This window comes from Poecilia mexicana, unplaced genomic scaffold, assembly GCF_051168715.1.
Source record: "Poecilia mexicana isolate PSO_F unplaced genomic scaffold, ASM5116871v1 scaffold_19, whole genome shotgun sequence".
Classification (NCBI taxonomy): Eukaryota; Metazoa; Chordata; class Actinopteri; order Cyprinodontiformes; family Poeciliidae; genus Poecilia; species Poecilia mexicana.
The window spans coordinates 23,658,421-23,678,113 of NW_028263388.1; the positions used below are offsets into that span (position 1 = coordinate 23,658,421).

Here is a 19,693-nt window from a genome sequence, read left to right on the forward strand (position 1 = left end):
AAAAAATATCAAAACTGAAATTTAAAAAATTATCTGGGCCAGACTTTAGAAATTGTTTACAGGAGCAGTAACCAGATTCCCAAAAATCTTTGGCGTTTTTCCATTTAATGCATGTTATACACACATTGTACCTTAAAAACTCATACCGTAGGTTTATATGATACATGTTTTATATGAATTTTTGAAAATTCAGACATTTTAGTACATTTTATTTGAGCCAAATCAGATGAGATGCTTAGACTGTACTTGCTAATATGTAGAATTAAATTATAAAGTCCTGTGATGTGCATGAGTTAATGAGTTAAATATATTTTTTTTTATTAAGACACCACAATTAGTTTTAAAACTAGCCAGGGAACAACAAGTTAAAATTTTTGAAAATATACATTTGCTAAGGATTAAACATATTAATTTCCTTTTTAAAAGAAGATGGAATAAATAATATTTCTATAGCGATCTTTAAACGAGCATCATTTTTGTGTGTAAGGGACACAGGTGGAGCACAAAATGAAGAAATCCCCAAGGCTCAAAGCAAAAATCTCTTCCATCTGCGCTGTTGCTGCTCTTTATCTTGTCAAAACAACACTGAAAAAGCGTCACATGCATTGTGTCTTTATTATGAACGTGTTGCAGAAGTATAATAATCCAGGTGCCAGCTTTTCTTTGTAGGTTACCATCATCATACATGAATAAAAATCCATAACATGCTAACAGCCACAAAGATTATAGAAGCCTGCTGGGAAGACAATGGCTTCCAGCAGGCTGGCTACACAATGCTAACTCATTTAACTAGAGAAATATCACACTATGTAATTTATATCTACAGAATACATACAGTTGATTACAATTAAACTTACAATATAAGAAAGAAAATGTTAATAGTACATAAAATTTAGTACACAGCAAAAGAGAAAAAAAAAGCCTGGTTTTAATAAAACCCAGTTGCTGGAATCACAGTGAGGAATCACAGGTAGATAAAGGTTAGAGGTCAATTAAAAACACATAATATGACAAAAAGGTTCTACAGCTAAAGTTCTCACCCACAGAAACATTTCTGAACAAACATTTTACAAATTAGCCTTTAAAAGGGGGGCTATACACGTAAAAGCAACACATCTAGGGTAAAAAATAAAAAATAAAATCAGCCATAAGGGAGTTTATTAAAGGACGAAAACGCTACAGTAGGTCTGGTTTTAAAGCACCTGTGGATAGAAACTGAGGTTACAGCTGCATCTCTGGTGACAAAACTGCAAAAATACAAAATCTTACTGAGTATTTTCCATTTAGTTTCTAGTGCAAAGAGTTGAAATAAAACAAAATTAACTCACAAGTAACTTTTCATCAGGATATAGGAGCTTGTTTTAAGTCAATAATTCCTTGATAATGATTTAAAAAATTACTAGTTCCACTCGTACCGAGACATTTTCCCCAAGTTATAGTGAAATAATCTGCCAGTGATGCTAGTGGTTTTTCATCAGTATCAAGGAATTATTCACTTAAAAATGTCATATGTGTTGCTGAAAAGTTACTTGTAAGTTAGTTATATATAATTTCAAGTGAACTAAAATGTTTGCACTATAGACTAGACTAAAAATACTTGGTAAGATTTTGTGTTTTTGCAATTAATAACAAGTGATCAGATTGTTAACCAAATAGTAGCTGCATTTCCATTACAAAAGGGCGCAAAACTTTGTCAATATTCCGCTAACGTTGGAAAATAGCTAAATTTCGCAATTGTGGTGTTTCCATTAAATAAAAAACGCAATTATAATCACACATGAATAAGTTTTATTCTCGTTAAGTTGTTTAAAAACATGCAGCGCCCTCGCCTTCCTACCACTTCCTGTTGTCTTCTTCTGGTTGGCAGCGACATCCGGTTGTGTGAAGCGAAGAAAAATGTTTTTGTTGCAGTTTTGTGAATTAAACCAATTTTATCTAAAATAATAATAATTAACAATTAATAACAATAACAATAATAATAATAGCAGCAAAAATAGAGTTCACATTTAGAAAATAAATGCCCTTACTGGAAACATGCTAATTTCTAAAAAAAAAACAAATTTTAGAATAAAAAGGTGGGGGGTTTGTCCGCATCAAAATGTTTTATTTCACCAATCTGCAATGTAAACACTTTTTGCCGTCACACAAGTCACGTGATCAACAACCGGATGTTGACACTGGCGCAAACACGAAGAAGACAACGACAGGAAGCGGTAGGAGGATGACAATGTTTTTAGTAACTTATGCATGAACAGACTCATTCAGATGTGATTTAAATTACGTTTCTTGTTTAATAACAACACCACAGTTGCGAATTTTTATTTTATTTTATTTTTTACATTAGCACAATATTGATAAAGCTTTATGTACATTTGTAACGGAAACGCGGCTCCCAACACACAGTTCAGCGTTCATTAACGGCGTCATCATTCTGCCTGGAAAGGATTGTTTACAAACGGTATAAAAAGGTGAGCTGAGACGATGCAGTTTAACCGGACTGGATTTTGCTACAGCAGTGTTTCGCTCCCGGTGGCGTAGAGTGACGTAGCGGAAGAGTAAAAACACATTTCATGTTCCTGTCAGGAGAGAAAGCAAGCAGCTTCCCCACTGACTTTCCTTTTATTTGGCACGTATTTTCCTTGCAGCGTGCCTTCTGTGCGAGATTTTCCATAATCCTAGTCCGAGTTAAACCCTTCCCTTCTCTCTTTCATCCGCTTTTACCGCCCATATGCTGGGGCTCAAACACAAGATGTGGGGCGTTTTGAAGTGCTGAAAGTCACGGAGGACAGTCTGAAACAAAAAAGGACGCAGTGTGCTTCAAAGTGTTTCTTCCACTGCATTGTAAATCCTGCAACTTCTTCCGTATTTGAGGGGATTTAACAGGCAAGCCGGTGCAGAGGAGGGCGGACTTGGCGGCCATTTTGTATCGATTGATGCTGTAGAGCCAGTAAACACTTCCCTGTTATTAGTCGCAGGTAGAGATTATAAATCATTTTCTGTCCTCCGACTCGACACGGAAAGCAGCAGCATTTCGGATTATTCTCATTTCTTCCACAACAATTGAGGGGGTTGTATAGAGATTAAAGGAATCTAAGTAAAGCGCTGTGAATCAGGAGTTTGACACACATCCGGGTAATGACTAGGCGGTGGTGCAGGTGAGGGCCAGACGTTCACTTCCCTTATCCGGTTTCATCCTGGGATGAAACTCAGGTTTTCACATTTACTAAAAAAAGAAAAGGGAGGCGTATTAGTCAGAGCTGTAATCTGCAACGTAATCTACAGACCACAGTTACATAATGAGGGGGAAAAACAAGGGTCTGCTGCGTCCCAGAGGTTCCGAAACGGAGCTAATTAGGACGCAGGTTGGTTTAATGAGACCCAAAAGGCTGAGCGAACACGCAGGGAAAGATAAAAAAAAAAAATCAGCTTAAACTCAACTAATATAGACGGAAAAAACACATTTTACTTTCCCTTTCAGGTTCCCCTCACTGTTTAAAAACCTCTGGCAAAGATGTGTAAAAATCATTTAAATAAATTTTACATTAACGTTAAAGCACATTAATTTGGTTGTGAATTATTTTATTTTTATAAAATCACTGATGGCATAAATTAACAACACTTTGCCACCAGAATTATTAATGCAGTCATATTAAATAAATTAGAATATTCCGCTTGTTTGTCAAAATAATGTGCAAGAAGGTGCTAAACATATTTCTTTATTAAAAATGTTTATTCTAATGTCATAAATAACCATTATTATTTTATATAATATAATATTAAGTGTCCAGTTTTCATTGGCTGGAAGCAGAAAATTAACATAATAGAAAAAAGCTTGAAAACATTGGAAATCTACAAAAATGCGTGACAAGTTACTGAAATAAAACATATTTTTAATAATATTCTAATTTATTGCAATAAGTATGGAGAAGCTTTTAATTAAAAAAAGAAAAGAAAACCAGTGACTCTTCCTGATGTATAAATATTTAGCTACTTTTCAAAATTGAAAACACAAGAGAACATACGATTGAAATACAAAGTAATGTAATTATGTTTCAATCTTCCAGTGTAATCTCACCTGGAAATCTTTTTAATTTAAGTACGTTTATTCAGTGACATAAAAAATGTATTCAATAAAATCAGTGTTGACGCAATTATTGTCCAAATGTTTAAATACATTTGTCTTTTTGTGTAATTTGTAGTTAACTTTTTGAAATAAACCAACATCTACGAACTTCTAAATTAGAAATTAAAGAGTTCCTCTTCCCATGACACTATTCAAAATGGGAAAGAAGAAAGAACATTTTTTAAAAAGAGTCACAAATCAGAAAATGAAAAGAAAATAGATATTTGGCTAAACCTAAAGCAAAATGAATACGATTGTAGGCATAAGAGAAATATGACCGTACTAAAGTTTTTAAATGGTGGGTTCACTGCTCTTTCCCATTTTGAAGAGTGAATCAGACAACCTGGTTTCTGTCGCATCATATTTAGGTCTCAGGTTATCAGGAGGCTCTTTGATTAACTTTAAAATGATTGATTAAAAATGTTTTAGTTACAGAATTAACTTAGTTTGTCACAAAGGATTCATTTAAAAAAAATATTATAGTTTAAACATTTAATAAATTTAGAAAATAATGTTTTCTAAACATTTATTTCAATGTTTTTTCTTTCCCACATCTTTACCAGGAGGTCAAAGTGCAAACACATTTTTTACTTTTTCAAAAACCCAAATCTATTCAAGTGACTGGAAGGATCACTAATCTGTTCTCAGAATCTTTTTATTTAAAATAAAATACACAACAAATGCACACAGTCGTTCATGTTGTGAGCCGTTTACATACAGGAACAACACGGTTGGTAGAAGCAAACAGGACGAGGCGAGAAGCGGACAGAGGAACGCCAATCGGACCGCAGCATGCAGGCGGCTACAGATTAGGGCCAGATTAAGCTCTATATGGTGGGATGACATGATGGTATATTAAAGTGGAATAAACAGGAGAGTAAAGCTCAGCTGGGCACAGATACACAGAGGTGCAGTTAGGGGTTAAAGGTCAGATTTGGGACACTCACTGGCCAGGTTGACAATGCAGGCGATGATAATGACCGTCCCTCCTACTAGAGACACCATGGAGAGCATCTTGGCCACGCGACCCAGACGCACAGCGCCGTCCAGGTTCCCCTGCTCCAGGCTGTTCTTCGACTGGAAAGAGAAAATATTAAAGTTCGTTAGCTGCTGATGGCACCAACATTCGTTTGTCAGCAACAGAGACGTGCGGCGAGGAACCGGAGAGGCACCGATGGGTCAGAGAGACAGGACAGAAGATTTTAATTATGCTTTGATCAGGTCCATATAGTTCAATATGACGGATTATTAGGGCCACACTGAGAAGATAAAAAAGGAAATTACAAGAATAAAGTCATAAAATTACAAGAACACAATAATATGAGTGTAAAGTCATGGTATTATGACTTTCACCTCGTTTTATTTGACTTTATTCTTAAAACAGGATGACTTTATTCAGTTCTAATATTACAACTTCAGGCTCAAAATATTACGACTTTATTCTCATAACATTACGACTATTCTCATTATACTGTGACTATTTTCAAAATACTATGAGTTTATTGTTATTTTGACTATTCAATTGTAATATCACAACTTCATGCTCAAAATACTACGACTTTATTCATTCAGAATATTACCACTAAATATGACTTTGTTCTCTCGCAACATTGCTTTATTTTTTACCTTAAAGTCAAAAATATTCGACTTTTGAAACTCAAATTGTTCTCGCTGGTGCCCCCGGTGGCCACACCCCTAACTGCATGCCGCTGCTTTTCTCCACCACCCGTTTTTACCATGATGGAGTAGACGAAGCCGACGATGTTGATGGGCCAGACGGGACAGAAACAGGCCAGCACAGACAGCAGGAGGTAGTCTTTGACCTTGGTTCGGTCCAAGGGGGGGTTAGTGGCGATGCTGGAGTGCCGGGACAGCGACGGCCGGGGCGAGAAGGCGGTGTAGCCGATGGAGCCCGCCCGGCTGCCTTTCCTGGTTTTGGCGTGGTGAGGGTAGGAGATGGAGTGCTGCCTTCTGGGAGGGGAGGAAATCACTGGAGAGGTGCTCTCTGCAGGGCCGGGGTGGATCCCGTTACCTGCACGTGAAACGTGACAAGGACAAGCAAAAAGTCAGCGTGTGTGTGTGTGTGTGTGTGTGTGTGTGTGTGTGTGTGTGTGTGTGTGTGTGTGTGTGTGTGTGTGTGTGTGTGTTCTCTTGGGAGCGACTCCATGCAGAGGGATTTGACTTTCCCAGAGCTTGCTGAGTAAGCAGCTGCATGCGACCCAACCTCCACCCACCCGCTGCCTCAGTTCGAGGTCAAACACTGCAAAAACGCAAAATCTCATCAAGTATTTTCTGTTTAGTTTTTATTGCAAATATTTTTGGACATGTAAAATAAGACAAAATTGTCTGAGAAAAAGTACTGCGCAGATCTTTTTCAATTTTAACATGAATTTTTTTTTTTTACAGTGTGCATCCTGAGTATTCAGCTACTCTGCTGTCAAACGAGATAAGCATAATTTTTGGTATATGTACACATATAGTTCCTTTTAATCTAATTAAACACTGCAAAAACAAAATGTTACCAAATATTTTTTGTAGTGTAAATATCTCAGTACACTTGAATTAAGATAAAGCTTAGAACTTTTTGGTAAAGTATCGGAGCTTATTTTAAGTAAATAATTATTCATTAATACTGATAACGTTCTACTTCCACTGGCAGATAATTTCACTTATAAGTTGGGAAAAATGTTTTGCTATAAGTGAAATAATTTGGAACTTTTTCATCAATAAGAAGGAATTATTGGCTTAAAATAAGCTCCTATATCTTCCTGAAAACTTAAATGTAAGTTCATTTTGTCTTATTTGAAATCTGCTGAGATATTTGCATTTGAAACTAGTCAAAAATACTTGGTGAGGTTTTGTGTTTTTGCAGTGAACTCACCATTCTTCAGTTTCTCGTTGATGACGATCACCAGTTCTCCTTTGGACTTGCTGCGGGGCGGCCTGGTGTCGGTCGGGCTGCTGCAGCTGTGCAGGAGCTCTTCTGCCCCCGGTGAGCCACACGGCATGGGGATGACGGCGGCCTGACTGGAAACGGGGTCGTCGTGATCCATGAGCGACGGCTGTTCTTCCCCCGGCCAAACGGCAGGAGTTGGATTCATGTTAACGGCCATGACGACGCCAAAGTTGAGCCTCTGATTCCGGTCCAGTCCTGTTTGTGTCTGTAGTTTAACCTGAAGAGGCATAACAGTTTAACATAGTTACAAATCACAACATTTGAAGCTGATTAGAGTTTTAGACCCCTGCTTTTCTAGCTTCTTATGGAGCATAGCTGTACTACAGTTACACCACCAAAAATAGACCCAGTTATGCTTAAAAATGGTAGATATCTGGTTAAAAAAAAAAAAATCAGCAAATGAATCAGAAACAACCCCACAATATTAGAAGTAATGGCTGTTTAAGTTTTCTAGCTTCCTGGGAGATCTACATGTACTGCAAAGCTACAAATTAAGCTGAAGATGTCTTATTAGATTCGGCTGCCATGTGAATAAACTAAAACAGTACCACAGCCTTTGAAGCAATGGATGCTTCAGTTCTAAAGCTTTTCTAGTTTTCTGTAACACCTAGCTGTGCTGCAGTGCTAATAAAGCAAACCTGAGGAAGCTGAAATTGTCCTAAGTTACAGTTAGAAATGGTTGACGTGAATAAACTACATTTATGTTACAACATAAAAGCCAGTAACATAAACTTTTATCTCCATTTAGTGTTAAAAGCACAATGGAACATGGTAGCAAACAGAGGTTGTACCAACAAATTAAGTCACATTCCACAGAAATAAAAAAGAAATTACTTCCTAATAACAGAACCCACACTGAAACAATTGCTTTTCTGAAACGTAGCTACTTGCTACATGCTCCAATGCTAATGCTAGCTTGTATGTAAACAGATGGGTTAAAAAACTGAAAACAAGCGTATGTTTGATTCAACAGAGTTAATTTATCTCTACTTTTAGAGGAAAATGAATTGTTCACAGTATTGTAAATTTACTGAGGGGTTCCTGTTTAGTGATCTTAACGGAGCTTCGAGGCTTCCCGCCTTTAGCTTTCCGCCATGACACAAACTCAAACTGCAGTACAATCCCAAACTATTACTAAACAAATAAACGCCTGTTTGTCACTAAAAACGCAATATTTACATATCCTGCCGTTGAAAACAATGCAGCTGCGCTGATAGTATGACTTTATTTACAACAGGTGGCTTTCAGCTTTGTTTGACCGTTCAGAAGTGGCAGCCACTGTTTGTGTGGACGTGTCTTTGTTTCGTCCTCCACGGCTCTCCGCTCGGATCGGCATCGATTCCACTCAGCTGCTGCTGTCACGATGTGGGTCGGGAATGACAGGAAAAGGGCAGAACCGCGCGGCTCTGATCATATTTTAATTAGGATGTGGTTTTAAAAAATCAGTCAGGGACTGTATTGGCTGCAGAGTGAAGGATGGCTTATAGTTTGTTTTTAACGATTTAGGTTCGTTTTTCTCAAATATATTTACCTGCTTTCAAACAAATCGCCTTAAAATAAAATCTGTAAAAAAAATACAATAAAAAATTCCAATGGTATTCAATATACAGAAGGATCTGTGTCAAGTTTTTTGTTGCATTTAATAATTTTGATATACATTTCTGAAATGTCATGTTTAATCTGCTTTTAGGCGTTTTATTTTTTTACATGCCTATCCAAAAGAATAATTTAATCAAAGTGCAGTGCGCTTATTTGACAAGCTTTACGTCTATTTACATACCGATTAAATGCAAATATATCAAAGCAGACTTCACAGTCAAGGGAAAAACACACAAAAAAAATCCCATTTGGATTTTTTTCCACCATTTAAATCCATCCTCCGTCAGCATATTTACAGTTCAAAAAGGCAGACTCAGAATTACGATGATCCTGTTCGACATTCATCCTCCTTTATAATCACTTCCTATATCGCTGATGCTTTGCAAACATTAAAAATGCACCAGATTCATTATAAACGGGGCCTGAAATGTGTCCACAAGCCACTGAAGTGAAGCCGAGACGAGGAGAAAGAAAAGCGGGTCACAATGACATGAGGTGGGAATACAAAGGCAGGTTTCTTTGATTTCACCCTGGCAGCCATTAGTCTGTGCAGGTGTGTACACAACCGCTAACCACCATATGGTTGCTTCTACAAAAGCGACTTGCAAAAACTAACACAAAAAGGACAAAAGGGAAACAGTGATGGACGAGGAAGGAATCGAGGCTTCGCGTTAATTAGCTCCGCTGCTGCTCATTTGTATTCAGCGGATGGTTATGGTGCCAAAAAGACGTCGCATATTCATTTAATGTAAGCAAAGTTTCCTCTTTCAACAGAAAAATCCAACTTACGGTTTTATTGCAACGCCTCGTTACAGCCGGGTTGTCCCTGGATTTGGCATCGTGGGGAGGGAAATTCTCCCCCCAAAAATAAAATAAGTAAAAATCACACGCAGTGAAACATTATGTTTAACAGGAAAAAATAAATAAATCTAGTAGTAAATGTTGCATTGAAAGCTTGTTTGGTGAATCCTGGCGATGCAGTGAGCAGCGATGGATGGAGACTCCTGGATGGGAGGGTGGACCCGGGAGGAGGGGTGTGTGTGTAGTGAAATCCACCAGGCTACGTGCAGGAGAAAAAGGAGGAAGGTGGGGGTTGGATTAGCATCATGCTCTCCTCAAACCCGATAAAAATAACTAAAAAAGCAAAATGTTTGACATTTATCCACCGATAAAGAAACAAGGCGGAAATTCCAAAGATGTGATCACATTTATTAAAAAATTAAGACACGAAATGCTTTCAGGTGAGGTTTATTAAAAATGCACGCGAGTGCCGCCACCAGGCAAAAAGATGTTACTACAAAAATATTACAAAAGGCAACAAAAAAGAAAAAAATGTCTTTGTCACACGAATTATATATATTTAAGAGTTCATAAAAGTTTTGAGTTCATAAAAGTTCATTTTCCCAAGGCACTCAAGATGTTTGCCTGCAAAAAACAGAAAAGATAAATGAGCATCAAACATTGAAGCATTTCTATATTTTAATTAAAGTAAACATCCAACAAATACAAAAAGTAGAGTAACCGATTAAATTTGAGTAAATAAGTCTAAAAAAAAGAATAAAAATTACAATATAGCAAAATGCAAGTTACTGAGTTAAACTATAGCTGATGAGTGGACAAGATGGCCAACTGCTTTCCATAGCACAAAAGAGCTACATGGTTCATAGTACGCTAAATCAACGACATTTTAACATTTTGTGTCAGCTGTGTTAAAGAAAACTGTGGTTGTCACATTGTTAAACTTGGACGCATTTAGAAAACATGAACTTTTAAGGTAGCAGAATAGAAAAATAAAATGTGAAACGATTCTTCATGAAGAGACGTTCATACAGAAACGATGCATGTTGTTCCTCCTCAAGAAAATTTAGATTCACGAAGAGCTTTAACTCACGACAATCCTCAAAAATCAACTTTGCTTATTGGCGTCACCTTTTCCTTTTTTCATCATGTTACGATTTGTTTTATCTTTTATGCTCTCAGTATAGTTTCTGCAGCATGACTGGGTTTTACCACATGATGAAGTCAGAGCGGGAATCCATCAAGTCATGCAGAACGTAAACACTCCACCTGCCGGTCAGGGCAACCAGTCAGGTTCTCATATTTAGTTAAAATAAGCAGCAGCTATAAACAGTCTGGATGCGGAAAACAAAGAAAACAATCGAAGAGGCCCAATCAGCAGAAAGAAGCTGCCAGTAACAGATTCATCCCAACTTGTACGGTTTTTACTCAGGCGGCAACGGGCAACTTCCCCGGAGCGTCTGGATGTAAACAAAGGCAACAGCAACGAAACAGATAACGGAGCGAAAATCCAGTTTCCACCTGGAAAAATAATTTAGCTTCAAAAGCAGAACTCTGGAACATTTGAACACCAAAATAAACAGATTTGGTTTCATTATTTAAACATGAAATAGTTGCTATTGACCTCATTCCTACACACACAAAAAGCTTAAAATGGTTCATGTTTAGTTTGTTAAGTTTTTAAAATTATTTTTGAATAATTTTGGTATTTTTATTCTTTTTTCAAAGCATAACAGAAACAAAACTGATGTCAAGTTTCTTTCTGACTCATCCGTCTTTGTTATGAGAAAATTGAGCTGCATCTGATAATAATACTAAAGTTACTGTCAATTTACCTTCATGAAGGAAGAAAACCTCTTCTGAGTCATGCCCTCTATGTTTATCAAATCTTCCAACTGCAATAAACAAAAATAAATGGAAGTGACTGAGAGTCATTTGAGGTCCAGGATGTTTAATAAAACACTTTTCCTGCTCCTACCTTTGTGAAGTGGCCCTGGATTTCCCTCCAGCCCAGGATGAGTTTGGCCTTTTTGTCGCCGATCTGCTGCAGGCCTTTCAGCTCTTTGAGGCAGCCCGTATTCAGGATGTGCAGGATTTTCTGTTTGGACTCATTCAGAACAGACTTGTCCAGCTGGGACTCCCAGGAACTCTCCACATTTTCTTTACCATCTGGAGGCTGCCGTAGAAAAACATAACAACCAGATTATAATCTGACCGGCTAATTTCAACCGTAAACGTGTGTTCATCTGTAACGGCTCTAGAAGACGAGGGCAGACAGTTGACCCATAAATCTGACATCCTGCAGAGTGAGTGTGTGTGTGTGTGTGTGTGTGTGTGTGTGTGTGTGTGGTCAACAGAAAATGCTCTGCATCAGCTCGTATCTGATGGATGCAACGTTGCAGATGTGCCAAGCCAAAGCGTCGGCTGCTGACCTCGACCAGGTCTGAAAGCTTCTTCTTCTCCTTGGTGACGCAGACCGACTGCTTCCTGACGACGGCGAGATGCTGAAGAGGCTGGAGCTGAGACACTGCAGGAGAGGAGAAGGCAACGATTTAATGCTTTAAACGTGACCCATTCTGCTTCCTTCAACATGTTAGGACAGTTTACAGCCTACACAAAACATGTTCATTACATATTTTTTTTGCATAAAATTAAATTTTTTTCTGAATGAGTCGTTTCAGGGCGTCCTGTCTCTTTAAATCAAAATCTGCTGCTGGCCACAGAAATACAACTCAACATTTACACTCATGAGAAAATGGCTGCAAACTGATGCAAAAGTATACAACTGTACATCTATGAAAAGCAGAAGTGGAGCCTTCTGTACAACCAACAAAAAGGCAGCAAGTGGTTTCTGGATGCAAGTAAACAAAACACTTTTCTTTTCCAGCAGCCATTGTAGAGCACACAGTGGTGGTGTTCAGCTTGGGTTGCTAGGTAACAGGCGGAACGCACTGGGGTTGCTAGGCAACGGCACAGTGCTCTCTTATAGCTAAAGGGATGGATGTTTAATTGCTTGGGCTGTTTTTTGAACCAGAACGAAAAAAGTGTAGATAGAGTAAACTTGAAATCAGACAAAACTGATTTCCAAGTAACTTTATAAAAGTTTGCTTTGAGTAAATAACTCATTAATACTGATGATAAAGTGCTAGTTTCACTGGCAGATTGTTTTTGAAACGGCTCATTTTCCAGACATCAAAAACAAATGGGCGCTTTGTCATTTTTAAATAAGCAGTTGAAACCAAAATGGAAAAACAAAAACATGCCACATTTTCAGATAATCGTTTTCCTCCGTTTCACTGACGGCTTTAAGCGCCACAGTGACGATAAACAGTTTTAAACAGAGGAATGAAAACGGTGACGGTTTTCTGGGCTTCACGCCACGATGCTGAGGAGGGGAAACATTACTCCCCTCCTCATCGTCATCTGACCCGTTACTAGCTGCAGAACCGTAGCAGAGTTCTTGGATCATTTCACATCTCATCGATGAACGTGACAAAAATCAGAGCCAAACAAACTTTATGGAAGCACAAACTATGGAGCTCAGTGCCAAATTTATCACATTTAGCTCCGTCTGATTCAAAGACGTTTAGAGGACAGAAGAGTCTGCCGTTAATTAAGAATGTAACTTTTAATAGGGCTGAGCGATGCAGCTTAAGAAAATTACCGCTTTTTTCTAATCAGATTTGACTTTAATAAATTTTATTCTCATTTTTTCTATTCCAAAAAAAGGAAAAAAAAAATCTAAATTACTTTTTCTGCAAGTTGCGAATTAGTATCAGAGCCAGACTACAAGATTTATTTAATTACAAAAATATAGTCATAATCTTATCAGAATAAAGACACAAATTCACTAGAACGTCTTAAAATTAGGAGGAAAAAGTTGTTTTAACAAGAGAAATATCTTGGTTATTTTTTATGTTGAAAATTTCAACTTTATTCTCTTATTATGATTTTATTCTTGTAATAAAAAAACAGAAATGTAGCCTGAGACTTATATTATGCGATAGATTTGACCCATACTCAAGTAGAAGCTGTAAAACCCACTTGTCAATCAAAATGGTAGACATTGGTTGAATAAAAAAGAAAAAAAATCCTAATTTTCCAATAATTAAATCTTCAAAAGCCAAAAATTGGATAAAGATGGATTCCCCGCCCTCCTCCTCCATAACAAAACGGTTTCCATCGTTCTGACCTTGCATCGGTTGGACCACCGCCTGCTGCTTGTTGGGTTTTGTAACGTTTGGCTGTTTCCTCTGCAGGGGAGCCAGAGTGTTCTTGAACGCAGCTTCATCTTTCGAACTTGACTTTTCCTTCGCCAGCTGGCTGAGCAACGTCGCCTTTCTCTCAAACTCCCTCTGCTTCTCTTTCAGCTCCTGCAGCAACAAAACATGAAATCTGAATCACAGCGGCATCAGCCGAGCTTGAGAGCAGAAAGTTTTACTTATTTAGGCTTTTACATCCAGATTCCCCAGCAAACAGAACAGATTAACTAAATGGGCCGAGCAGAGACTGAACATTTCAGACACCTACTGGGTTTCCTGGACTACCCTGATGTAATTTGGTTTTTCTCAGCAATTACCAACAACTTCAATAATATTATCAAAATAAAGCAAACTCTTGGAGGAGACTCCAAAGTGTCACAGCAGCTGTGATAGTTTCAGGAAAATGTGGATGAACATAAAATAATTTGGATGTTTTGTAAATCTGCAGATTTTTTTTTTTTGCATTAAACAGTATAAAAAACCTTTTAGAAATATGAAATGAGGCTACAAACTTTTAGAAACCATAGATCCACATGTAGACATTACCCGTGTACAGACTGATGCAGCTGAGGTAAACTGAAGCTAATTTAGACAAGTTTCAGTAAAGAAAACAATAAGACAAAATGCGTAGATGTTTTGCATTTGGCACCATCTACAAAACTGTGATTTCATGTTTTTAGTTAAATTTCTGAAACAAATAAAAAAAAGTACATTTTACTGAAGAACAAAAATCAAAATGACCAAAATATATAGTTTTTTGGCACTACCAGAGTTCCATACAATATATTTTGCTAAGCAACATCAATACTTTACATTCGTACAAACTGGTTGCATGCTGTGCGGTCGGATGCTGGAGACATTTCCTCCTTTTGTTGTGATTAAAGTTCTGACCCAACCGGCTCCAGAATCGACTTTTCTGGTGAAATGTAAACATTTCGGAGCTTCAGTCGCGACGCCATCTTGGATATTTTCTAATGCAAAATACGGCGCGTGTACGATGCGTCACGGGAACCAATAAGCAGAACAGTTACGTACGCAGCCCAACGATTCCAAGCAACTGAACTACTAAGAACCGGTTCTGGATTCTCATCCCCAGTCAGACTTCTTCCTGTTCATCACAGGTGTCATGTCGGACTTCATTTGACACTCCGTCAAACAAAGTGTTACAGAAATATGGAACATTTGGACAGGAGCCCAGAGAGATGCAGGTCGGTGTGTCACCTGGATCTCTTTGCGTGACTGGGCCACGTCCTTCAGGACGCTCTGCCGGTTTCTGTCCTGGCAGCTCATCATCAGCTTCTCCAGCGCTATCAGCCGCTCCATCACCGACGGTTCTGACAAACTGAAACAGAACCAAACCCAGAGAAGGGGAGTAAATGCACTGAGACAGGGGTCAGAGTTCAGGACTGTAGCGCCACACAAAGATGGGCTCCAGAGCATTAAAGGTTTCCTCTCATCGTAACCTTGAGTATTGACATTTCAGAGCAAATCGGGTTTGTGAGAAGTGAAAACGGGCCGATCAGATGTTAACTGGGATCTTTAACCTGTGGTAATGCGCTGAGGGGGAGGAGCCGTCCTGCTCGGATTTCTTCTCTTCTTTCTGCTTCTTCTTGTGTGGCTCGGCGCCAGAACCCACTGCTTCGTGCTCCTCTCTGGACCGCTTCACTGGAGCCGGAGGAAAATTAACAGCTTAGTATTCAGGGCACTCTTACATGGGCTTTAAGATTCTCCAGGGTAAAAATGGCTGCACTGCGGAGGATAAATTAAAGAAAATGGCAGCTTATTCCTGCATAAAGCATCCAGAAGGCGGGGAAAATAATAAATGAGGCATGTGATGAAAGAAAATCTGAAGATTACAGAAAACTGCTCACTATTTTCTCCTGTCTTGTGGCATGACTGCCCTCTAGTGGCTACTTAGCCAAAGTGAGGTTTCTCCATCAGATTTTACCTTTTATTCCCTTTAACCTACATTTATCTGCGCTTCAATAATTTATATTAGGGGTGGATTTTTATTGTATCATTTATCATGATGAATAAGCATTTATTAATTCTTATCACGATAAATTAAAACTAATGATGTTAAAAAACCCAAAGCTGTCCTTATTGTCAGGATTGATAGTTTTAGTTTCCTGCTCTGTTTGTTCAATGAAAGCATCAATAGATTTGAAAATACAGTGTGCAGATTAGTGATACACTTCAGGCTGCAGTGCAAACAAAGTCATCATATTTTCTTCAGGAGCATCTTGTGCGTTTCCATAACAACGATTCTGGCTCCTTTTAAGTCAAATTGAGCGTCTCCGACTCACCTGGCAGCACAGGCACAGCCACGGTTTCTCTCGTGAATGGCTTGTTCACTATGAGCTTCGATTTGGCTGCGAAGTTCAGCGCGCTGAAGGTGTCGAAGTAGTATCTGTACTCTGGAGCGATGTTGGTGATCATGACGGAGTGAGCAGAGCCACCCAGAGAGTCCTGCAGCAGCCGGGTCAGCTTGCTGTCTCTGTACGGGATGCGGGCGGCCGTGCCGGAGTTGAGCGCGTCCACCACTTTGCTGAGCGTGAAGAGGGACAGGTTGATGGCGCCGCTTTCCTTCAGGCGGATGCCCTGGTTGCCGGTGCGTCGGTTGTCCTCGGAGCCGGCCAGGTCCACCAAGTACAGCTTCCCCGTCTGCTGTCGGTGGGGCAAGGCCCGCTGAGTCCGGACCACCTGGATGGATTGAAAAACAGGAACATGAAGGTCGGACAGGAACAAAAATAAAAGATTTCTCTTAGAAAAGGTTAAAGAATCCTGCAGGACTCCAGAAAACATCTTCAAATGGAAGCAGCAGAAACACTCCTGAATAAAAATGAGAAAATCTAAACCACGGTGCCCAAAGTGCGGTCCAGGGGCCATTTATGGCCCTCTGAATGATCCTGGGTGGCCCGTGGTCACAGCTGATGCAGATTTAAAAGGGATGTTGGAGTGAAGTTTTCACTTCATGTTTTGCTTTTAATTTATTTGCAAAGGGGACCAAAAATGTTCAGAGGTTTCAACTAAAATGCACACCTATTAAATAAACTTGAGGTCCAAAGAGCCTCGGGTACAAGACTTCTGCTCTAGTTCAATGAAAATGTGGAAGCAATAATTTAGAAGGAAAACACCCAGATGCCCCATAAAAGAACCTGTATTAGTTAATATGGGGGAAAAAATACTTTACAACTGAACAGTTTGATATCTGATGGATATCACGAAAGCCAAAAATAAATTACAATGCTAAAATTGCTACTAAATATTGCAAATCCATCTTAGTTAAACAGAATATAATGAATTCATTCAATATTTTAGATGTGTAATAAAGTGTGACTCAAACTTTTGGTATCTGGAATCCCGAACGTCATGTTAAAAACTACAGAAAGAAACAGATTAAACAAGAACAGGATGAGGAGTTTGTATCTCTCTGGTTTTTGTCCCGGGAAGCACAGGAGTTGCTAACGGGAGTGTTGCAGGAGAGAATTGATTTTAGCACCAGCTACCAAATCCTGGTCTACTGCACAGAGACCACGACCTGTTAAGATGCTGTCAGACTTCATATAATGATGAACATCATTTTAGAGCAAATGATGTCGGACCTTGATGAGCAGAATAGCGTGACTTCGACTGGACCGCTGGTTTAACTTGGTGGAAGCTGTGGTCCGGTTCAGAGTCGCAGGGATAAAATGTTTGTCGAAATCGGAGAAAGAGGAGATGGCCGTGTGGGTGAGGCCAGGAATGAGAATGTTCTTGTCCTTATTCTCTCTGATCGGCAAATCCTGGGAGTTTGGTGATAGAAGGTCGAGAACCTGAGGGGACAGAAGGTTGTGATGAATTACACAAAGCTAAAATGCTTAGCTTTGAAAATAACGCAGACTGAAAAAACAAAGAGAGAAATTAAGGAAATGTGGGCCAATTGCAATCCAGCTTCATTTACTACTTTTTTTTAATGGCACAATATCCATCAAGTATGACCTTAAAGAAGTTTTAGACATTTTGATCTGGCACCAAGAGCTAGAACAGGCTCCAAGCTGATTTAACTTCAAAGTGGTGAAAGCAGTAGTAATTAACAGAAAATGTCTGAATTTTATTTATTTATTTCAATTTCAAATCAAAGCAAAAAACAAAAATTAAATTAGCTTCTAAATTTAATGATTAGCTAAATAATTCAGATTAAACTTTTCCATAAACAAATGCCCCTAAACAAGCGCTCCAGTTATTTCAAAAATTGTTTTCCAATTCTAAAAGTTTATATTAAAATTTTAACTTTATAAGCCAAATAAAAGAGCTACTGAAACAGAAAATGTTTAAACAAACTGAGTGCTTTGAACTTTAATTAATTGGTAGAATTTCAACTAATTGGAATTATGTCAACATAAAGTCAGTTTTAACAATAAAATTACAGCTACTAGTGCGTTTCTGTTTAAAAGGCCGTACTTTTTCATTGTAAATTTCCAGATACGACATGCCGATGCTGTAGTCCCATCCTTCGTCCTCATCTTTGGCACTGACCAGATTAAAAACCTCACGCACCGCTCGAGGGATCACACCCGGCTGCTCTGCAGTTCCCAACATGGTGTGGGTCTTGCCTGTTAAAAAATGTAAAGAGCTAGGAGAAAAGCAAATATACGCTGCACAAAAAAGCTCAACAAGATAGAGCAACGAAAAACTTACAATCTCACAGTAAATTTCCTGATTCAAAGCACTTAAAACTAAAAATATTTACCATAATAAGACAGATTTAACATACCAGCTCCTGTCGGTCCATAAGCAAACACACTTGCATTTTGTCCATTTAAAATGTGTGGCAGAATGGGTTTCACTGAGGAAAGGAAAACCTCTTGCTGTGTAGTCTGCTCTCCATGGAAAACATCAAAACTAAAGATACAAATAAAAAATAAAACATTTTGTGCCAATTTACTATATTATGTAAAGTTCAGGATCCAAACATGTCCCACTTCATTTTTATTCAATTCAACTTCCTATATTTTTGTTTTTCCCACCAATGCTGTAAATTACATTTTTGTATAAATATACAGATATATGTAAAAAGAACACACAAAAAAAACTGAAAATGGATGATGATCATTTTAGTTCGATTAGCTTTCACCAGTGAGTCTCAGGTCAAAAAGTGATAAATTAAGAGTTTATTTTGTTCATCAAAACGGGTAGGAACACTTACTGGTATTTCACGGTCTCCGTTGCATTCCTCCAATTAATTATCTCTAGGTTCTGGGAGTCCAGGCCTCGAACACAAGGGCCCTCGTCCTTTTCATCTTGTCTGCTCATGTAAGGCCGCAGACGGACTGCTACACGGACCCTGGAGGTTTTCTTGCTTACCCCATCTGATACAGTCAGACGCTGCGCCATCTTTGAAATTTCCCCAAACAAAGGCCTGGGCAACACCAAGAAGTCAGATGACTTTTTAAAACGTAAAAAACAACCAACACACAAATATATTAAAACTTATTTAGGTGTTGCAAAGACAGAACACATCTTAACTAAATAATCACTAACATAATATGTCAGCAACCGAAGAGTTCAACGTTAGCTCTTAAGCTAGCTTCAGGTTAATTCACCGTTTACGTCCTACTAAACTAAAGTTTACAGGTATGTAAAGTACGAAATAACAACGTTTGTAAATTTGCGCCTCAAATCTTACCGATATTAGCGCAGAACTTTTTAGGAAAAATAATTTGTTATCGACTAAACTTCAAATTCAGCAACATTGTTTCGGCCCCCTTTTAACTGTAACGGTCTAGCCACCGTCTGCCCAAACAGTTTTTCAAACTAACAGACCGGAAGTGTTCAATGGCCAATCAGAATTCACATGCGCTTTCGCTATGTTTCATCCTTACTCCTCGTATTGTAAAAAAAAATAACTCGTGTGAAAAAATACATACTTTTCAAAGTATCACAATAAGAATTTAATTACATTCGCATTGGCTT

General features: G+C 38.5%; 2 protein-coding genes across 4 annotated transcripts; both read right to left on the minus strand.

Moving 5' to 3' along the window:
* Positions 1 to 596: 596 nt before the first annotated feature.
* prrt2 (proline-rich transmembrane protein 2) lies at positions 597 to 9,777 on the minus strand. Of its 3 annotated transcripts, none has more exons than XM_088000926.1 (4): positions 7,005 to 8,526; positions 5,860 to 6,155; positions 5,071 to 5,200; positions 597 to 3,223 (listed from the first exon to the last, which is right to left on the minus strand). In XM_088000926.1, the coding sequence occupies exons 1-4, from the start codon at positions 7,306 to 7,308 to the stop codon at positions 3,207 to 3,209; spliced, it is 747 nt and encodes a 248-aa protein (XP_087857052.1). In that variant the 5' UTR covers positions 7,309 to 8,526; the 3' UTR covers positions 597 to 3,206. The 3 variants fall into 3 exon arrangements, with proteins under 3 accessions (XP_087857052.1, XP_087857053.1, XP_087857051.1); XM_088000927.1 differs by lacking the exon at positions 597 to 3,223 and adding an exon at positions 9,468 to 9,777 and having other exon boundaries at positions 4,765 to 5,200; positions 7,005 to 7,296; XM_088000925.1 differs by lacking the exon at positions 597 to 3,223 and having other exon boundaries at positions 4,765 to 5,200.
* A 133-nt stretch (positions 9,778 to 9,910) lies between these two features.
* kif22 (kinesin family member 22) lies at positions 9,911 to 19,680 on the minus strand. Its single transcript, XM_014998516.2, has 13 exons — positions 19,407 to 19,680; positions 18,927 to 19,139; positions 18,495 to 18,622; positions 18,182 to 18,333; positions 17,344 to 17,553; positions 16,045 to 16,441; positions 15,283 to 15,403; positions 14,960 to 15,080; positions 13,669 to 13,849; positions 11,909 to 12,003; positions 11,455 to 11,652; positions 11,312 to 11,371; positions 9,911 to 10,103 (listed from the first exon to the last, which is right to left on the minus strand). The coding sequence occupies exons 2-13, from the start codon at positions 19,112 to 19,114 to the stop codon at positions 10,074 to 10,076; spliced, it is 1,881 nt and encodes a 626-aa protein (XP_014854002.1). The 5' UTR covers positions 19,115 to 19,139; positions 19,407 to 19,680; the 3' UTR covers positions 9,911 to 10,073.
* Between the last annotated feature and the right edge of the window lie 13 nt (positions 19,681 to 19,693).